The 18,883-nt window shown below is 50.9% G+C and overlaps 6 protein-coding genes across 6 annotated transcripts; 1 reads left to right on the top strand and 5 right to left on the bottom strand.

Moving 5' to 3' along the window:
• Window positions 1-38: 38 nt before the first annotated feature.
• Window positions 39-1,891, bottom strand: COCSADRAFT_34799 (uncharacterized protein). The gene is made up of 2 exons (XM_007699317.1): window positions 1,291-1,891; window positions 39-1,241 (listed from the first exon to the last, which is right to left on the bottom strand). Exons 1-2 carry the CDS (start codon window positions 1,794-1,796, stop codon window positions 113-115), a joined length of 1,635 nt encoding a protein of 544 aa, XP_007697507.1. The 5' UTR covers window positions 1,797-1,891; the 3' UTR covers window positions 39-112.
• A 141-nt stretch (window positions 1,892-2,032) lies between these two features.
• On the top strand, window positions 2,033-4,850 carry COCSADRAFT_137618 (uncharacterized protein). Its single transcript, XM_007699580.1, has 2 exons — window positions 2,033-2,503; window positions 2,552-4,850. Exons 1-2 carry the CDS (start codon window positions 2,270-2,272, stop codon window positions 4,598-4,600), a joined length of 2,283 nt encoding a protein of 760 aa, XP_007697770.1. The 5' UTR covers window positions 2,033-2,269; the 3' UTR covers window positions 4,601-4,850.
• Window positions 4,851-5,390: 540 nt separating this feature from the next.
• COCSADRAFT_296128 (uncharacterized protein) lies at window positions 5,391-7,941 on the bottom strand. Its single transcript, XM_007699579.1, has 5 exons — window positions 7,290-7,941; window positions 7,041-7,241; window positions 6,586-6,985; window positions 6,019-6,446; window positions 5,391-5,964 (listed from the first exon to the last, which is right to left on the bottom strand). The coding sequence occupies exons 1-5, from the start codon at window positions 7,641-7,643 to the stop codon at window positions 5,542-5,544; spliced, it is 1,806 nt and encodes a 601-aa protein (XP_007697769.1). The 5' UTR covers window positions 7,644-7,941; the 3' UTR covers window positions 5,391-5,541.
• Window positions 7,942-11,450: 3,509 nt separating this feature from the next.
• COCSADRAFT_34796 (uncharacterized protein) lies at window positions 11,451-13,728 on the bottom strand. Its single transcript, XM_007699316.1, has 5 exons — window positions 13,248-13,728; window positions 12,997-13,152; window positions 12,773-12,947; window positions 11,861-12,723; window positions 11,451-11,772 (listed from the first exon to the last, which is right to left on the bottom strand). Exons 1-5 carry the CDS (start codon window positions 13,349-13,351, stop codon window positions 11,655-11,657), a joined length of 1,416 nt encoding a protein of 471 aa, XP_007697506.1. The 5' UTR covers window positions 13,352-13,728; the 3' UTR covers window positions 11,451-11,654.
• Window positions 13,729-14,194: 466 nt separating this feature from the next.
• On the bottom strand, window positions 14,195-16,325 carry COCSADRAFT_197723 (uncharacterized protein). Its single transcript, XM_007699578.1, has 2 exons — window positions 15,344-16,325; window positions 14,195-15,292 (listed from the first exon to the last, which is right to left on the bottom strand). The coding sequence occupies exons 1-2, from the start codon at window positions 16,081-16,083 to the stop codon at window positions 14,407-14,409; spliced, it is 1,626 nt and encodes a 541-aa protein (XP_007697768.1). The 5' UTR covers window positions 16,084-16,325; the 3' UTR covers window positions 14,195-14,406.
• COCSADRAFT_197722 (uncharacterized protein) lies at window positions 16,294-18,848 on the bottom strand. The gene is made up of 4 exons (XM_007699577.1): window positions 18,629-18,848; window positions 18,541-18,564; window positions 18,012-18,494; window positions 16,294-17,965 (listed from the first exon to the last, which is right to left on the bottom strand). Exons 1-4 carry the CDS (start codon window positions 18,757-18,759, stop codon window positions 16,426-16,428), a joined length of 2,178 nt encoding a protein of 725 aa, XP_007697767.1. The 5' UTR covers window positions 18,760-18,848; the 3' UTR covers window positions 16,294-16,425.
• Between the last annotated feature and the right edge of the window lie 35 nt (window positions 18,849-18,883).

The following is an 18,883-nucleotide window of genomic DNA, read 5'->3' as shown; positions in this document are numbered from 1 at the left end:
GCATTCTCACTACATCGTTAAGATCTAGAAATAAATGGTTCGGTGTCAAAAATGGTATCATTTCCTGTGTGAAGAAAACATGACTTCGTAAACCAAGAAGTTGTTGTACATATCACTGAACTTCTTCAACATAACCCAACGCCTCGCCAACCTTGACTTTTTGCCCTTGTTCAATATTCCAGTGGAACCCACCTTTTCTCTCGCCACGTGTGCCAGTGAAGCCTTCGTCCAAACTGGGCCGAATACCCTTTGGCGCTTCAAAGACCAAGACAATTGTACTGCCCAACTGGAAGCCACCCATTTCCTCGCCGCGCTTGAGTGCGTACCCTCCCAGGACGCGGCTTGCGCTCGTGTAGGAAGCTTCAGCAAATCCAGAATACGGCTCACCACGGGCAGCAGCTTCTTCCGCAGCACGGTCCGCCGCAGTGTCGGTCGTCAAGCTGTTTGTACGGAGTTCGCGATCAAAGTTGATCTTGATGGAACCAACGTTAGTTGCGCCGACTGGAGTGTAGGAAAAGAAACCCCAGCGCCATCTTCCTAGGAGAACTACACGCTCGTTCAAGGTAAAGAGACCAGGCATAGTGCGTTGTAGGTAGGGTGATACGCTGTAAAGCTCGCCGGCAAAGTGACGACGCGACTCAACGACCCACGATACAGGTGAGTGGAACCTGTGGTAGTCGCCTGGCGCAAGATATACAACACAGTAGTAGAGAACCGTAGGCGTCTTTAGTGAGGCGGGCGCCCACCATGGGCGCTGTGATTCACTCAAAGCAAGGTCGGCACGTACTTCGGCTTCTGACGATGGCTTTGATGGAACTGACTGATCCGTCGGCATTTCAGTAGGCTTCCCGCCCTTTGGCCATGGTCCGGAGAAAAGGTTTGGTAGAGTGTATGAGATGCCATTCACGTTTGCAAATTCCTCATCCGCGCGCACAGTGTCTTCTTCGTCTTGTGGTGTCTTCTCATGTTCACTAGCGCGAACTTGGGAATTTGCCACATTTTGCTCTGGTGTACTGGGCCTTGTAGATCCTAGCAGAGCGTCCAGACTATATGTCACACCTTTGACTTGCTCGACTTCGCCGTGCTCGATGGTGCCAAATTGAATAATCTTGCCGTCTGCGGGAGAGAGAACTGCGTTGGGATTGGGGTCTAGAGGACGCACCCCGGGTTTGAGAGTGCGGTAGAAAAAGGCGGCAAGGTTGGGGTACACGTGTAGATCTGGTTCCGAGACTTCGGAGAGACTAGGAAAAGTTAGATACAGGGTCAATGATGATTATGGGGGTGACTTGCTTGACACCAAAGATCCAAGAGTATAGCTTAAACCCAGGTACACGAAGGTAGTAGGGTATGTCGATCTCATTGAAGCGACCCCACAGTCGCGACAATGCCTTGAGAGGAAGGGTGGACATGACCTGAACGGTCCATGGTCCGCTCGGTCTTATTCTCTCGCGCTTCTTCGGACGACCTTGCTGGTCCACTATATTGCCATCCGCATCCCTTCTCTCAGCTTCTGTATGCTTTTCTCTGCGTTGTATGCGATATAGCTGGAATGCACCCAGGAAACCAATGCCGAGTGCAATTGGTATTGGCTCCCACTTGACTTTGGTATTCTTGAGCGCAGAATTGAGCCGCGACCTAAAAGACTCCTTCCTGTGGAAATTTTGTTCGCTATATGATGCTCGAGTCGAAGTGAATGTGCGAGATGGGGCAGAGAGGCGCGCATGCGGGTGTGTGGGTATATTGAATCGCGGACGGATGGAAGCTCGCATGAGCTGGCGCGAACAGGGAGTCGCCATGTTTACGATGCATGCATTTGCGATTTCTACCGTTGTTTTCTCGGGCACATCAAGATAAGGGGATTCGCAATGGCAAGGCGGGAAGATGACGGCGAAGGCGTCGCGTGGTGTGGGAAAATCCACTTGAGCGGCTAACCCATGACGTACCTACTGGGGAGGGATTAGCGCCGTTGCGGCCGTGGGTTCGGAGGTGTTTCCACGAGCATCCAACACTTACTGTCGCATCACATGCGCATGTCGTGAAGACGCCCTGAACATACAAGGGTAGGCGGCGGAAAGTCGCATCTGTAATATCCAGGGCTTCGGCAGGGTAGCCTGATAAACTCTTCTTCACTGCACATGGCAACCGACGTTGTAGTTGACGGCGAATCCGGAGCTTTACTCTAAAACGCAACGTATACAAACACGTCGCCCACTCCCAACCCGAGAACCTTCTATCGCTCTCACCATAGCCGCTGCTGCATTTGGACGGCATGGCGGACGCAGAGCAGACAATCAACCTCAAGGTCCTTTCGCCTTCAGCCGAACTAGAGGGCGGCATCACCCTCGCGGGCCTCCCCGCTTCCATCACAGTCAAAGAGCTCCGCAGTCGCATACACGATGCTGTGCCCTCCAAGCCTGCTCCCGAGCGCATGCGCCTCATATACAGAGGCCGAGTGGTAGCTAATGATGCCGATACTCTGACTACCGTGTTTGGCGCCGACAATGTATGTTGCTACTACGGCCAAGCGGGTGCTTGCTAATCAGAAGCATAGATACGTGAGAACAAGGACCAAAGCCTTCACCTCGTCATAAGAGAGCTGCCTCCAACTGCATCTTCGCCAGCTCCGCAATCGTCTTCTGTCCCGCCAAATCTCTTCCGCTCTGCAGTTCCAGATGGCCCAGCCGCGAGCCCTTTGCAGACGAACCCATTTCGGGCTCTGCCACAGACACGACCAGCTTCACAACCTCAGATGCCTCAGCCGCACCTCCCCCCTCATCGCCTTCCGGGACAGGTGAACCCCATTCCCATACCTCTACCCACACAGCTCCATCAAACATTTGCTCAAGCAATGGCACATCAAGGACAGCAGGGTGATGAACAGCCTTCAGATCGAACTAGCGAGCAGCCAGATCAAGGCACACAGGCAGCGGGAGACAGGACGCACACACCAATTCCTCCAGGACCGTCGAACCCTCCTGGGAACGGCGATCAGGTGATCAGGCGAGATGGTGTTGCGCCTAATGGAGCACGATGGACGGTTACGGCCTTCAACCCACTCAACATAGCTGCGCGACTCCCGCCGCCTGTCGTCACATTCCCTGTTCCGCATGCACTAGCCTTCGGTCGTCCGCCGCTTTCTAGCGACAACCAGCGGTTATTGCCTCGTGTTCACAGGATCTTCTTGGAGACAAAACGGGAGATTGATAACATTCGAGCATTGTTGCAACTGCCTAGTGCCTCTGATGCACAGAGTGGAGGGTTCCTCACCTCAGATATACCTTCCTCGTTGAATATCCCTGCATGGCGAATCGAGCGACTACGTCAGCACCTGAACACAGTCAACCAAAATCTGGATGTCGTTGACCGGGCTCTGGCGTTGCTTCCTACAGAGCCTGAAGTGACGGCACTCAGGCGCTCAGCTACCGAGTTGAGGGTTGATGCTGCAGAATTGAGTATTGTGCTTGATCGTCAACAGGGCGAAACTGCTAGGGCTGCTTCAGATACAGCACCAGGGGCGCCCATCATAGCTGCGGCAGCCTCAACTACATCCCAGGCCCGATCAGGAGATGCGACACAGACTGTACCGACAGATGCACCTGCAGAGCTGTTCCTTTTGTCAAGTCCCCAGGGTCCGGTTGGAGTTCTCTTCGATCAGCGAGGCACATACACCACAGCCCCGATGGTGCCCACTCTACCATTCCAGGGCTTCTCGAATCAATTTACACAGAACAGACAGCTCATTGTTGGTCTTGGACAGCAAATGGCACAGGGGACAAATCAGCTGCATAATCAGCTAGCTAACATGCAGCCAACACCAATAGGGCAGCCCGTGGCTGTTGGACAGGCTCAAGATCAGAACCGAGGACAGAATCAGAATCAGAATCAGAATCAGAATCAGAATCAGAATCAAAACCAGAACCAGAATGATAATCAGAATGGACTGCAGCCGGAAGAAAATGATCGGATGGCCAACATCGCCGGACATTTGTGGCTGATCTTCAAGCTCGCTGTCTTCGTCTACGTCTTCGCTGGAGGTGGCGGTATTTACAGGCCTGTAATGCTAGGCGCTGTTGCTGGCATTGTCTATTTGGCACAGATTGGCATGTTTGAGGATCAGATCAACTACATACGCCGTCACTTTGAGGCTCTTCTTCCTGTTGGCGTTATGGCCGAACGCGCTGCACAGCCCATCAACCAGCGCCCACGAGGTAACATATCGCCCGAGGAAGCAGCAAGGCGAATATTACAACAAAGACAAGAACAAAGGTTCGTCTGGTTACGCGAAACCTTGCGTGGAGTCGAGCGTGCTTTCACTCTCTTCGTTGCCAGTCTATTCCCCGGTGTGGGCGAGAGAATGGTTCACGCGCAGGAAGAAAGAGAGAGACTGGAGAGGGTGGCAGCGCAGGAAGAGAGACAGAGGCAGGAGGAGGAAGCGAGAAAGCGAGAAGAAGACGCCCGGGCACAGCAGCAACAGCAGACTGACGAGAAAGCTAATGAAGCCAGGGTTGAGATGGACGGTGAAGCTACTCCAAGCAACAGCTCAAAGGGCAAGGAGAAGGCTGAGGAACAACACACTGGAGGGTCAGCATCATCTTCGTGAGGTGTCGAGAGGTATATTTTCTTTCGTACATGTTTATAGGTTTTCTGGTTCCGGTCATCACATGGCACCTTTTTGTACACATTGCAAGACAAGCAGAGTCGATTAGTTATGAGCGGCATTCTTTGACATGCCCTGCCAAGGAATTTCATCAAGTATTTACTAAGTACATACCGGAAGCTGGACATGACATGATGCACAAAATAAGCCTTTTTGCATCGCTGTTTCCCTTCCATCCACTGACTCATCCCATCCATGATTCTTTTAGCCAAAAACGCTCTTCCTAAATCCCTGATGGAAGACTAGCCTCGCTGAGCACCCGGTATCGTACCACCACCCTGCTCGTGTGATAAATGATGACATCAGCAGTAAAGAACGGGTTCGTTGCTGCAAAGTACCTGTCTCTTCATTGGGACCGACCTGCAAAAAGCAAAGCAGACACGTGTGGCTAGCAACAGCAGCGCGCGGAGCTAATCTAGCATATGGGTACCTTGAACCATGGTTCGTCCAGCTGCACGCTTGTACATGGCGTCGGTATTGCAGCCAACGGCGGGTGTACCTGCGACAAAAACAAAAAGAGGGTAACGACTGGCGCGATACGGAACGGGACGGGGAAGCTAATGACGGTGCAACAGAGCGACATTAGTGAACAATGGGCAAAGTGACACAGTGATTATGTGAGATAGTGTTGGAGAGAAGAGTACCATCTATTCATTCAAAGCATTATCATTACTGGGCGAGCGTGGAGACGACGATGCAAGAAACGACAGCGACGACACGAACATCCCCCCAATAAAAAGAACAAGAACAAGGGGATATCGAATGCGACCCTCGGGAAAGATCCCTCGGTACAAATTTGAGAAATGAAGAACAACTAGCCGCCCAGGCTAGATAAAAAAAAAGTGGAAAAGAAGGTTGAACTGTTTTCTTTTGCGATTTTTTGTTTAGTAGCGACGACGCAGACCAGAGTCACCAGGGAACAAGATACCATTGGGATGGTACTTGTAGCGCCACGACCGCCAGTTAGCACACGTCCTGTGCATCTCTGCGTATCCATCTTGGGCCTTGATTTCGGATTCTCGCTCGAGGAATTGGACGCCCAGACCGGCGGCAACGTGGAAGGGGATATGGCAGTGCATGAGCCATGCACCAGGGTTGTCCGACTCGAAAGCAAGGACCAGGTAACCTCCAGCGGGAAGATCGGCTGTGTCCCGACGGATGGGGTTGTCCGTCTTCAGGGTCGAAATATCTCCGTTCCAGACAGCGTTTTCGACCTGTGCGAGGACGTAGAAGTCGTGGCCGTGGAGGTGGATGGGGTGGGGAAGAGGTGGGTTGGAGCTGTTTTGTTGGATGACCCAGTATTGCCACTGGAGCATTTGTTAATAACTAGTAAACAGTATTAAGTACAAGAGACAACCTACTTGATGTTTCTCGTCGACTGCAAACACGTGGCGGTTGTTTCCGTAGGTAACATTGCCATCTAACACCGACTGCAGAGTAGGGACTTCAAGATCAACTCCCATAGGATTACCGTTGACGAGCCATTGGACCAGACCCTGATTTTGCGTCACGTCACTAGTCCAGTTAGGGTTGAAGCCCACGCTCAACTGTTCGGGCATCTCCTGAGGAACAATCGTCTTGGCATAGGGTACAACATCTTCATCGTAGCAGCCCGATGGAAGCGAACCAGTCGTGTCTGGCTCTTCAGTTGGAGCACCAGCATATCGGAAGATACTCCTGATATTTGCCGCATTGGCATTGGGACCGTCGCAGCTACCGCCGGTACCAACACGTAGCCAATAGTTGCCCACAGCTTCAGTTGCGTTGATGATGACTTCATACCGTTGACCTGGTGACGTTGTTAGTGAAAAATTCATCAACAATGGCTACTCCGACTACATTTTCGTAGCCGGGCTGTCGTCACACAGCACGATGTTGTGCTAAGAGAAAACGGGCTTGCATGTGGACACAACTTCGGTTCAACTTACCGACTGCAAGGACCAAGCTGTCCGTGTAGAAGGGTTCGATGGGCGTAAAATCAGCTGAAATGACCTGGAACTGATGCCCATCGAGGCCGACATGAAGGTAGTTGTTGATACCAACGTTCATCAAACGCAGCAAGTGAGATTTTCCCGGAGTTAGGATCGTCTCGGCATACTCGCCGCCAAAAGATGAGGTCATGGAGCCATTGACAAGGACATTGTCAGCAGTTGGAGGGCCCCTTGCATGAACGGCTGCAGCGTTGACGGTGAAAGTGGTTGCGTGAAACCAGTCAGTCATTGGGAAAGCGCCAAGATCAATATCGTAGTTCGCTGTTGAGGGTCCTTTGATGATCAAAGGACCTACGATGCCGTCACCATACTGCACGGAGTAGTGCGAGTGATACCACTGTGGCGGTTAGCCGTCTTCCGAAAATATGTCACACACAGTATGTGATACTTACTGTAGTGCCATATTGAGTTGCTTTGAACCTGTAGAGCTTGGAGTCACCGGGTGCGATTGGACATTCAGTTATACCGTTTACGCCATCTTGTTCATTTGTCCCGAGTTGCCTCAGACCGTGCCAATGTATACCTGTGCCGTTGTTTTCAAGGCCATTGGTAACTGTGATCTCTAGATTGTCTCCCCAGTCGGCGGTGATAGTCTATGATTCATTAGAAAAGAGGTATTGGCATTTTAACACAACACTTACTGGTCCCGGGTATTGGCCATTGATCAAGAACATCGGCCTTTCAAAACCATCTGGAGCTCCAGTGGTATTGGTGATGGTGAGATGATACTTGACTGTCTTTCCAGTATCTGGCCATTCAACATCCATGTCGGTGTCGATGTTGAAGTCGTCAATCCAGCATCCTCTTGATTCTGGGCCATGATTACAGGCAGTCTCATATCCTTGTCGTTTGCTGTGTCCACTGAAAAGACCAGTGTTTTTCCAAGGAACCTCTGGTGTTCTAGGGGCGAGACTTTTATGAGGTACGACAAATGAAGTTACAGTGGGTAAAAGAAGCCCAAGGGCGGTAACCACCCTCGAAATTGAGGAGACCATGATATAGTAATGAAAGCTCAATAAGAAGACGTAATTGCAAAGGAGAGCTACCAAATCCTTCAAAAATAGGGCCAACGAATGCAGCGCTGACCAAGATTCTGATGTTCAAAGAAAAGCGAAGGCTGGCTGGCCTGCCAGAGAATGGGTGGTACAAGTAATATAAACCAAAGCATGGCAGACTGGCCCTGATTCATCAGTGGGTCGAACAATAGCCCTAAACGGCACGGGTGACTAGTGGTGAAGTGTTCCCACCAGTAGTAATTGACATGATGCCTCCATATCAAAGTGTAGCCGCGGCTTGTGGCAGATACCAAGATCGCCATCACGAAGGCGTGCGGCACATGAACGGTATAGATGCTGATTATGACCGCTTGCCTAGAAAGGCGAGCACAAGAGATAGCTGCATATCAGCCCTAAGCAGAAAAACGGAGAATTTTAAGTGGTTGAGGAGGTGTTGAATGTCGGTATTACTTGCGTTACACGACTGAATGCAGCTAGACATACCGATGCTGGCTTCAAACCTCGACCAGGGACGACAGACTGGACGGTCGGCAGAGCTGCAGGCATGGCTGAGCTGTGTAATTCGGGGAAGCCACTTCAGCAGGCTGTGGAGCGGCTGCAGGGGGTAATGGTGCCCTGGCTATGCATGAAGCGGGGTCTTAGAGGACTAGTTTGACATGTCGATGCAAGGCGTGGATGGTATACTATGGATAGCACGCGGGCCAGGGCCCGGAACCGGGCTCTCCATGAAGTTGAGAACCGTCTCCGAGGCTTGGAAAGCTTAATACTCGAACAAGTGAGTAAAAGGATCTCGAGTAGGACAAGCGAGTCGCGACGATCTGTACTAATGTGATAAGCGCTAAGCCGCATCCGGCGAGCGTCTCGGACTTCTGAGAGGGGTCCCGAGCCTCTGTTCCGACGACAACATCACCATCTCGTAACCCTAGCCTCTGAGAGCGCATCGCTGTCAGTCTTAAACCCAATCTGGCATATTCACTCGCATGTAATCGCCTGATTGGAATTGTTTCCACTGTTTCCATGACGTTTCGTCTCAAACGAAGACTATTGATATGCATCAGAATGCACCGGTTGCCTTAGCGAGGTACAAGTGTACAGCTGAATTGAGGCCTCGATGTTTCGGTACAGCTTGCAATGCTTAAATCTTGTCACTTTAGAGCGCCTGAGTCTAGAGGCCACGTGCTTCTCAGCGTGGCTTGAAGAGGGATGTTGGCATCCGACAGCCTGCAGGCGACCGGAAAGATTTTGCAAACACAGAGTGTGACAATCATGGACTCGAGTAGGCTTTGCGACACATACAAACTAGAGTAATAGTGGATAATCGCAGGGCTGTAAGACCCTTTGCGACGCCACTTTACCGGTGAGGCTTCACGGGCGTTTGCTCACAGCATTACTCGCGCCATGCAGAACGACTTTGCAGAAAAGCAACGCTCAACAGCATTTCCTAAGATCTGGTACTGCTGTACCGAAACGCCTTGGTGGATACGGGCATGACAGCAAAGCGCGCCACAATATTGGAGAGGCAGTGTGTGTCTGCTTACTCGCAGGCTACAGCAAAGCTCCATGCTCAGCTCACCCTGGCTCATACCACTCCACCAGATGCAAGACACCAACTCGCGTCATGCTCACCGTGTTGTTTTCGAAGGCGGAGTAGGATCCAGACACATGCCCGTTGACGTAACAGTTAGCTGTAAGGTGTCTATTTTCGTTACACAGTCAGCGCTACACAATCAAAGAAGAAACGAACATCAGTAAAATATCTTGTCAAGTTCTCAGCTCTAATCAGACTAGAAAAAAGTGACTCGACATCGCCGACCAACTCACGCCAAATCAAAAAGAAACACCAATGTACAGTCAGGGCCCAGGCTGCTGCGGTTTAATGTCGCTACTGCAAAGTATATGGCCCGAGTATCGTGCTTATCTGCACCAACGCTCGACCCTGGTTGCCGTTGATTCAGATAAAAGCTCCGGGACTAAGATGTAGTCGCATGGATGTGCCTATTAGGCTGGGCCGATCAAGGGTCGTCAACACGCTTGTTTGCTGATCGATTGCCGTTATCCGTACAACCAAAGGCACGGGAAAAGAGCCGCCCGAATAGACCGAGAGATTTCCTGATGGTTTCAATATGTCACCAGGTCTACCAGATGAAACGGTCGAGCCAGAAGTATCATTGACGGCACTTGGTGATTCTTTTGTGAGTAGTGGAACGGAAGCAGACAAGACCAAAGCAAATCCTCATAGTAGGAACATAGTTTCCTCAACATCCATGTACCCTGTTGTATCGTCATAAATGGCGATCATCTCTTCTGCAAGTAATCCACTCCAACATCCCCAGGGTCAATAGCAAGTTGTAGGTGAATAAAACCCACACTGTTCCTGCATTGTGTGCTACGTACGGGCTCCTCCGTACCGGCAATCACTCAAGCAAGCGATCTTGCTTCCGAGATCTAAGGCAGGGTATCTTGGCAAGCCTATATGTATGTATTGATGACAAAACCCCCATGTCTGGTCTCCAAGAGGGCCATGTCCATATAGCCTGAATGATCCTGCGCATGGCGGGGGATTTACAGCAAGCATGGTGTTGTTCTAGAGGAGTAGGAGAGAAATAGTAGGAGAAGACGGTTATGGTTCTTAGGTAGATAGGAGTACAAAGTCGTTTGGTGCTACGCTCACATTGAGCAACAGTAGCTGTGTCACTATCTCCACTCGTGGAAACCTCGTATATGCAACGGGTGCGGATAACATGGACCGAGTGATGGTACACTAGCAACCCGAATGTATCGCAAAAAGGTGACCATTTCTGTTTCTGTAGTGGTCCCTTGCATTCATCAAAATATGTTCTTCGCCACATGCGCATACCCACTGTGCTCGACCCGCGGCTCGCGTGGAAGCCCCATAGATTCTCTAGATAGTCAGTCGATGTGGCGTATATATCAGCACGTTTTATACGTTGAACACGCGCCCCGTACCGGGAGTAAAAATAGTAAAGCTTAATTCTCAGCGTAAAAGATGATTTTCCTAAGCCTACGCTATGACAGATGGATGGCGTCGACTCGAGCACGGATGTATACTCGATTAGCCCCCACGCTACTGCTATGGCTAAATGTGAATGTCGTACACACATATGATATGACCGCTTCAGTGCATGTGTTAACTTAGGGGGCCAAACGACATCAGCCCGAATATGGGCCAATCTATTTTCTTCCTCAGGAATGGAGTGACTACACATAAGACGTATTATAACTTAGCTTAGACATAACCACGCTGCTCTCCAAAAAAGGTCTGCCTAGATATCTCATTGACTGCTTAACGAACCTCCTCAGTGCCAGAAACAAAACCAAAGGTGTCGTCGTCTTTCGCACTCTTCTTCCACCAAATACGCACCACAATTGTCAAAGCAACACTACAAACACATATCCGGATGGTCTAGATGCCCACAGTAACCCCCTTCCCGGGCCGGATTACGACTTTGCAACGTACTATTTGGGATAACTACATCAAAATAACACAAGGAGACTCAGCACCCTCCACTGGACCACAACATTCAGTACTCCTTTTACCCCCAGTATCCATCCCTTGCTCCCCCTCTACGTACCCTCACTCCCATTTTTGCACTATCGTTGTCAATAAAATAGTAGGAGAGGCAAGCCCGACAAGCACTACTGGTTGACCCGACAAATCGCTGAACTTACAAATGCGACATAGCTTATCGAGCGATAGTGAGAATGTGGGAATATACGCTGTATTTGAAACTCGACAGGAGGCTGAAACCTTGTCAAAAGATATACCTGCGCAGTATTGGCTGGATAATAAAAAGGATATCAATACTACACGTGAAGCAGGCATCCGCGCCGCGTTTTTTACCACATCAACAAACATTTATATCATCTCTTGATCGGGCTGAAAAACATTAAGACGTTGCGTAACACATTATACCAAAACTCCACATATATCGTCATGCTCATAATAACCCAAACCAGATCCAAAAACCTCTACATAACCATCTTAAACGCCGGATCCCTATCATCTCCTCGTCCTTCAAATTCCGCATATTTTCCACTCGCCTTATCGCGATTGATTTTCCACACCCACGCCACGTTCGCTGCGACCCTATCGTTCATGTTAGCCGCATATCCAGCCAGCAAACGATGGAAATCCACCTGTACACACTAGAAAAAAGAGAAGGAGGAGAACTTACAAAACCCAAGCCGCACACAGCAAGCCCAGCATAATGCTATGACTTTTATGGAAATGCGGCTTCTCGCTCTTTTGATACGTAAAGCTCGCGACGAAACCACCCGCATTGGCAATCGCAAGCTGCAGCGCCGACGTAGTCGCACGCTTGTAGTGGCCAGCAGAATTATTGCTGTTCCAAGAAAGAATACACGGGACGGAGGAAAACATGCCTGTAGCCATGAAAAACGTCATTCCGTATTGTACTTTCGGGTTCGTCGATTGGCTGATGACTCCGTAGCCGATGATTGCAATGGGGAGGGTACACAGCATGACTGGGCCGCGGAGAGCGAGGCGGTCGGAGAGAATGGCGACGATGACGGTGAAGACGGAAGCGACGGCGTAAGGAATGACGGTCCAGAGCTGGGCTTTGTTAGGGTCCTTAGCGAAGCCGTTGTTGATGATTGTGGGGAGGAAGAGGCCGAAAGAGTAGAGGCCTGAGAGGATGGAGAAGTAGGCGGTGGCCGTGAGCCAGACTTGGAGGTTGAAGACGCCGCGTTTGATTTCGGCCCAGTCGAAGCGCTCATGTGAGGCGGATGCTTCACCTAGTCGGAAGCGGGCATGAGCTCTTTCGGAGGGAGTAAGGAAACCGGCTGATTCGATGGAGTTGGGAAGGAAGATAGCGGAGCATGCGCCGACGGCAACGGTTATCAAGCCCTCGATTATCAGAATCCATCTCCAGCCTTCGAGTCCACCTGCTGGGCCAATGGCATTGAGGCCTCGAGCGAGGAGTCCGCCAAAAGCACCGGAGAGGGAGGCTGCAGTGTAGAAGATGCCTATGCGTAGAGCGAGCTCCTGGCGGCGATAAAAGTGAGAGAGATATAGCACCTAGCAAGGCGTTAGCGAAGGATGATTTATCACGTCGCCAAAATCTTACCATTCCAGGCAGTAGTCCTCCTTCAGCAACACCAAGCAGCGCGCGAACAGTAACAAAAGACGCGAAATTCGTCACAAAACCCAAGCACATGGTCAAGATACCCCAGATAGCTGTCAGAAAGGGCAACCATATCTTTGGCGATACCTTTTTCAGCACCAAATTGGACGGGAGTTCGCTGCCCAAAATCAGTATTTTGGACCATATCTGCCATATAGGAAGCTTACCTCGCAATATATGTAGCGTAAAAGACACAAAGCCCAATAGCATACTGATGGTCCGTAAGATGGAGATCCTTCTCTAAACCAAGAATCTTCGCATTCCCAACGTTTGTGCGATCAATGAACGAGCACAGGAACAGCAGCGCGAGAACCGGCAGGATGCTAGAAAACAACAAAACAACGAGTCAGCCACGTACATGGTCCATAAGAAGCCTCGAGATAAGGATATCGAGAGCAAAATGGAGGGAGATACATACCGAGAATCCATCTTGAACAACAACCCACTCGTCGCCTTCGCATCCTCCAAAAGCCCCTCTTCAAACCCCTCACTCCCACTCCGCTCGACCCTCTCATCCTGCATTTTATCCAAGCTCATCGTACTCGCCCTCTGTTTCGCACAGCCTCTTATCCAATCCTTCAACTCTCTGAGCTATCTCAAAGGCCTCGAAAAAAAAGAGCCAAAGAAATCAGGTGGAAAGACTGGATACGCTGCAACGAAAAAAAATAGACGAGCAACGTAGCAAGTAGCAGCGCAGCAGCGTAATATCCAAGCACCGGAGCACTCACGGTCCTTTTAACCTCTCCAAACCCCCCTCCCCTCCCTCTCAACTATCCTTGCAGCGCTACCCTAAGCTCCCATGCCAACCCCATGGGGCATTCTCCACCGCAACTCAGCACACAGCACCGTTGCACGACACCACCCCGGATCCCCCGAGCACTTGATTGGCGCGGCACACCGCTCGGATCACAATAGTAGCCCACATGCTGACCAGACTTGTGCGTTAGCGGTATAAAGAAGCAGCAAGCGACAAAGTCCGGTGCCGCCAAAAAAACGGACGGTCCTTTTTTTGCGGCCGAGATGCGAGCGAAGACTCGTATGGGGTTGTGGGTTTGTGACTTTATCTTTAGTACTATTTACGTGTGTGTGCGGTAAGCAAATAATATAGGGGTGGGTTGCACATGAGGGATGGGTGACCTTTTTTTTGGGAGGGGGAAGATATATGGGTGTGTACCAAGCTTTTTCGTGACAAGCGCGGCGGACCAAGAGGGCGAAGCATTTTCGCTTGCGTGGTGCTTGTGTATGCTTGGCTTTTGTTGGTTGAGCCGCGTCAACTTGAGTTTTTTGTGGGTTTGGCGCTACGTGTGTGAACCAGAAGTTCTTATCAAGCTGAGCAAATAGATCTGTTTCAGCGTTTACATAGTTGCAGAAAGTGTCTTTTTTGCGACGTTTTCCATTTCGGAGGGGGAGGGTTGATAAGGTGACTACGCGCTGGATATGCATGCGTTGCGCTTCTAGACCGACCTTGAAGCACCTTGCTAGATAAGAAAAAGGTGGGGACGGAGGTATACCCACTACACCGCACTATGTACAAAGAGCTACTACTGCAACATAAAGAAATGAAACTGCCACTACTATTACTCCATCGTCTTGAGATCACTCGCGACTTCAAACTTCGCATCCGTCTTCGCCTTGACATCCTCAACACTAACCCCGGGCGCCGTCTCCGTCAGCGTCAAAGTCCCCCTCTTCCTATTCACCTCAAAAACACACAGATCGGTAATAATAGTGCTCACGCAATTTGCTCCCGTAAGCGGTAATTTGCATTCCTGAACGATCTTGCTGGATCCATCTTTGGCAACGTGTTCAGTCGTGACGACGACTTTTGTAGCGTCGGGATTGCTGACGAGATCCATGGCGCCGCCCATGCCCTTAAAAACTTTACCCGGCACCATATAGTTGGCTAGGTCGCCAGAGGCACTGACTTGGAGGGCACCAAGGATAGACACGTCGACATGGCCGCCGCGGATCATGCCAAAGGATTCTGCGCTGTCGAAGGTTGAGGCGCCAGGGAGGAGGGTTACGGTTTCTTTGCCGGCGTTGACAATGTCTGCATCTACCTCTTCTTCTGCAGGGTAGGGTCCCATGCCTAGAATGCCATTTTCGGATTGCAGCCACACCTTGACGCCATCTGGTACGAAGGATGCTGCGGCTGTGGGGATACCAACGCCCAGATTGACATAGTATCCCTGCTTAAGCTCTTTTGCTGCGCGACGAGCAATCCGATCGCGTCGTTCGGCGGCTTCGTCTTTGGATGAGGCGCTTTTCGAGGCAGCGGGTTTTCGAAGCTTCTTGATCTCAATGTTTTTGGGGGCGGTGGCTGGTACGATGCGATCGACGAAGATGCCAGGGAGATCGACATCGTTGGCATCAAAGGTGCCTATAGGGACGATTTCCTCGGCTTCGACGATTGTGAGGCGTGCGGCCTTGGCCATGATGGGTCCAAAAGCCTTGGTGGTGTATCTGCCCATGTCGTCAGTAAGTCTCAAGGCATTGGGGTCCCTCAATTCCTACCTGAAAACACAGTTACCAGCTTCATCGGCCTTGTGCGCGCGGATAATAGCGACATCGCCTGTCAATGCAGTCTCCATGAGGAACTTTTTGCCATTGAATTCTCTAACCTCACGCTTCTGTCCGTAGCCTACAGCCTTACCCTCCTTGTCAAACTTGGCCGGAATCTGGCCATCTTGCAACAATGTATTTACCGCCGTGGGTGTGTAAAAGGCTGGGATGCCTGCACCGCCAGCTCGTATCCTCTCTGCAAGCGTACCTTGCGGACAAAGCTCAATCTCAATACCACCGCTCAGATACTGCTTCTCAAGCGCCTTGTTGTTGCCGAGAAAGCTGATAATGAGCTTCTTGACTTGTCCGTTCTTTGTAAGATGTGCCAGTCCTCCTACATCTTCAATGCCAGCATTGTTTGAGACAGCTGTTAACGAATGTAATGACTCTGGCCCACGCTTCTTCATCGCTGCGATCAGGGTGTCTGCGACACCACACAACCCGAATCCTGCACTCAGAACGGTGGACCCAGGCTGTACATCCGCAACTGCTTCGTCTGCATCTTTGAAAAGCTTTGATTTCGAACGGTCAATTGTCGGTGCGCGCTCACTGATACAGCGCAATTGACCTGTAAGCCGCCATCGTGGTGGCAGGGTTCGTGCAGCTCGCAATTTTGGAGAAATAGATCGCCGGACGCATAGCCGCGAGGGAAGGGCTGTGAGCAGCCTGCAGGAAGCAGGCAGGGTATCCATTGTGAAGTAAATTACAGAGGTGCTAACAGCGTGAGCAGCCTAGTTAAATCATTTGAGAAGGAGTTTCAACAAATGCCGACGCATCCAAGCGGGCGACGATTTCGCAGTCGAGCTCCGAACATGGGTCCTGGAGCGCGTGCGACAATGGCACTGCAACTCTAACGTCATGCATCTTTGGATCCGTCGGTGCCAGTTCAAGTGCCGAACGGCGAGCGACCTTGGAGCTTGGAGCGGGGCTTTGTCCGCCGCCTCGGTCGGATGAGGTTTAGGCGCGCTGCCGTCCTCCTGGCGAAGCCCGAGGTTCATCCACTCTCTGCGTCGATACGCGTCTTTGCCGTGCCATCAAGGAAAGTTGAAGTCAGGAAGATTCATCCAGTCTGTCCATAGCGGGTTGGAGTCATTCCACGGCAGATCGAGCAATGCTGTAGAGAATAGATCCGAGTTTGTAACAGTCTCATTGACCTCGTTATAGGACATTGCGGAGAAATCTAACCTGTCGGGCCAGTAACCGTCTACTGGATCATGCCCCAAGGGCTGATTATTAGGGGTTGGAATCTCATTATGCATCATGTTCGAGGGCGAGAGGAGATCCGGTATAGCCATTAAGGTTGGTGCAGGCTCTTGCGGAGGTACGGGTGGTGGCATTTCAATGTCAGGCGCCTGCTTAACCAATACTCGCAAAAACCTACCATAGACGACTGATGCGCCGTTCCGGTGGATAGGTGTACTGCCAATACGCTCCAGGACGGTTGCCGTATCCTCTATCAGGTGCCGCACGCTTGGGGCAAGGCTCTTCTTGTTGCCACTCCCCTCAGGCACCGGTGCGCTTAGAGCGAGCGCTATGCTGGCTGCAAAGCAAATCATCGTGACGGTGTTGTTAGGCATCGACTTGAGACGCCCCTCGCCTTGAATTGCTGCGCGCATGACATTGAGCGCCGAGGATAACGCAGACTTTCGAAACGAGCGCTTGACTTCTGGTGGCGCGCTCGGATGGTTTAGAAGCATTGAGTAGGTCGATAGTCGTGTGTGCGTGACGAGTATCTCAACATAAGGGGGTAGGCTCTTGCTCTCTGGGTCACTTATAACCGAAGGCCATGCCCGAGACCAATTGTCGAAGAAGCCCTCAATGGACTTGTCGATTTCCTGCGCAACCTGGGAACCTACTTCGGCCGAGCCATAGTTGTCGCATCGCGTGCGGACTTCGGCAAAAAGGTTGTCCAGATCACGACGCAATACTGCCATGGATACCAGCGGACCGTCCTGGGCATCTGAGTGCTGGTGGTTATGCCATTTATCGCTGTATTGAATCAAGCAGGTCTTGGGTACACAGTAGCTGCGGCCACGAGCAAGACACACACCACGCTCTAGCACAAACAGCGCAATCCAGACCCTTTCTCTCCGACGAAGCAGTCGCTGGCCCCATTCGGAAGTCGGGTCAACGTCCTCGAAACCATCCATCGCTAGTGCTTTTCTTGCGTCAAGACACTCTGCTTTGGGCATCTGCCTCGTGAGCTCCGGACCAAAGGATGTAGACGGAGTGATGACTTTGTCTAGCATAAGATCCAAAGAAATTGACAATGCCGTAGCTAGATAGAGACTTGTGTCGTCGTCGCTTGCATGCGACCCTGGGGGCATCCACGGTATGCTCACCATGAATGCCAAGACGATTTCAACAGATCTGTACTTTCGAACAATGACCTGTTCAGCTAGAAATCTGCGATGAAGAAGTAGTCTTTTGGCCAAAGCAGACGTTTCTGGTAGAAAGACGGCGGTCACAGCCAGCAATGTCGTGAATAGAAAGGCTGAGCGGTTTCGGATAAAAGGTAGAGTATGCACCACTGGGTCTAGACCCCAGCGCGTGTGGGCTAGTCTTTTGTGGAAACTACGTCTTGTCAGCTACTTGATGGTATTATTTTGGCAGTACGTACTATTGGAGGAGCATCTCCGCTTCATCTTTGGTAACCAATCCTACGTCAATTGGATCTAATCCTGATCCTTGGTCCAAATGCGCCTTCATTGGTAGGAAGAAGTGATGAACATCAAGAAACGAACTTTGCTCGCTACCAGTAAACCTGCCTTCTGGGCTGGCGACACTTGTATTGTACGACTGTGGCGTGGTGGCAATTCTCAAGTCTGACGCGCGGGCTAGAAGCTGAAGCGGATTCTCGACATCTTCAACGGCAAGCTGATCATCGCTTGAAGTACAGGCCACTTCTTTTGCTGGCACGTAGGAGGATTCTGCTAGTACTGGCGGTGATTTTGCATCTTGACTAGGGCCATCATCTCCTTGTGCTTCGTTCAAAAGCTGTTGCAAATGCTGTAACGTGCTTTGATTGACAGCTACGTCTGATTTTCTCTTCTTGATTGCTTCTTCTACTTGGTAGATTGCCTTCTCCAACCCTGATCGCTTGCTGAAAATTGTAAGCTTAGGCAGTCATACTAAGAAATGATACTCACTTTTTCACGCCCTTTTGCCTGCCACTAATTACCGGCACATTAACTCAGCGCCTGTTTCGCAATGGATTTGTATGGGGACATGACGTACATGTGGAACTCGGGTATAATGCACTCGACGCCTACGCTCGAGCATCTTTCACATACAGAAGCGCCTTCTTCGCGCCGGCATTTGATCTTGCTTTTGCGGCAGTTCAGACATGCCGCTTGCTTGACATTCATGTCTTGGGTGGTTTCTTGGCGGGCTGAGTGTTAGGAGTTTTGGTTAGGGTGCGGCGCAGATGACAGCAACATGGTAGACAGCTGGCAATGGTGGTCAAGCTAGATATCAACAAAGGAACTAGGA

Source organism: Bipolaris sorokiniana (assembly GCF_000338995.1).
Source record: "Bipolaris sorokiniana ND90Pr unplaced genomic scaffold COCSAscaffold_4, whole genome shotgun sequence".
NCBI lineage: Eukaryota > Fungi > Ascomycota > Dothideomycetes > Pleosporales > Pleosporaceae > Bipolaris > Bipolaris sorokiniana.
The sequence above is the reverse complement of the archived record's forward strand: the minus strand, read 5'-3'. Positions and strand labels throughout refer to the sequence as shown.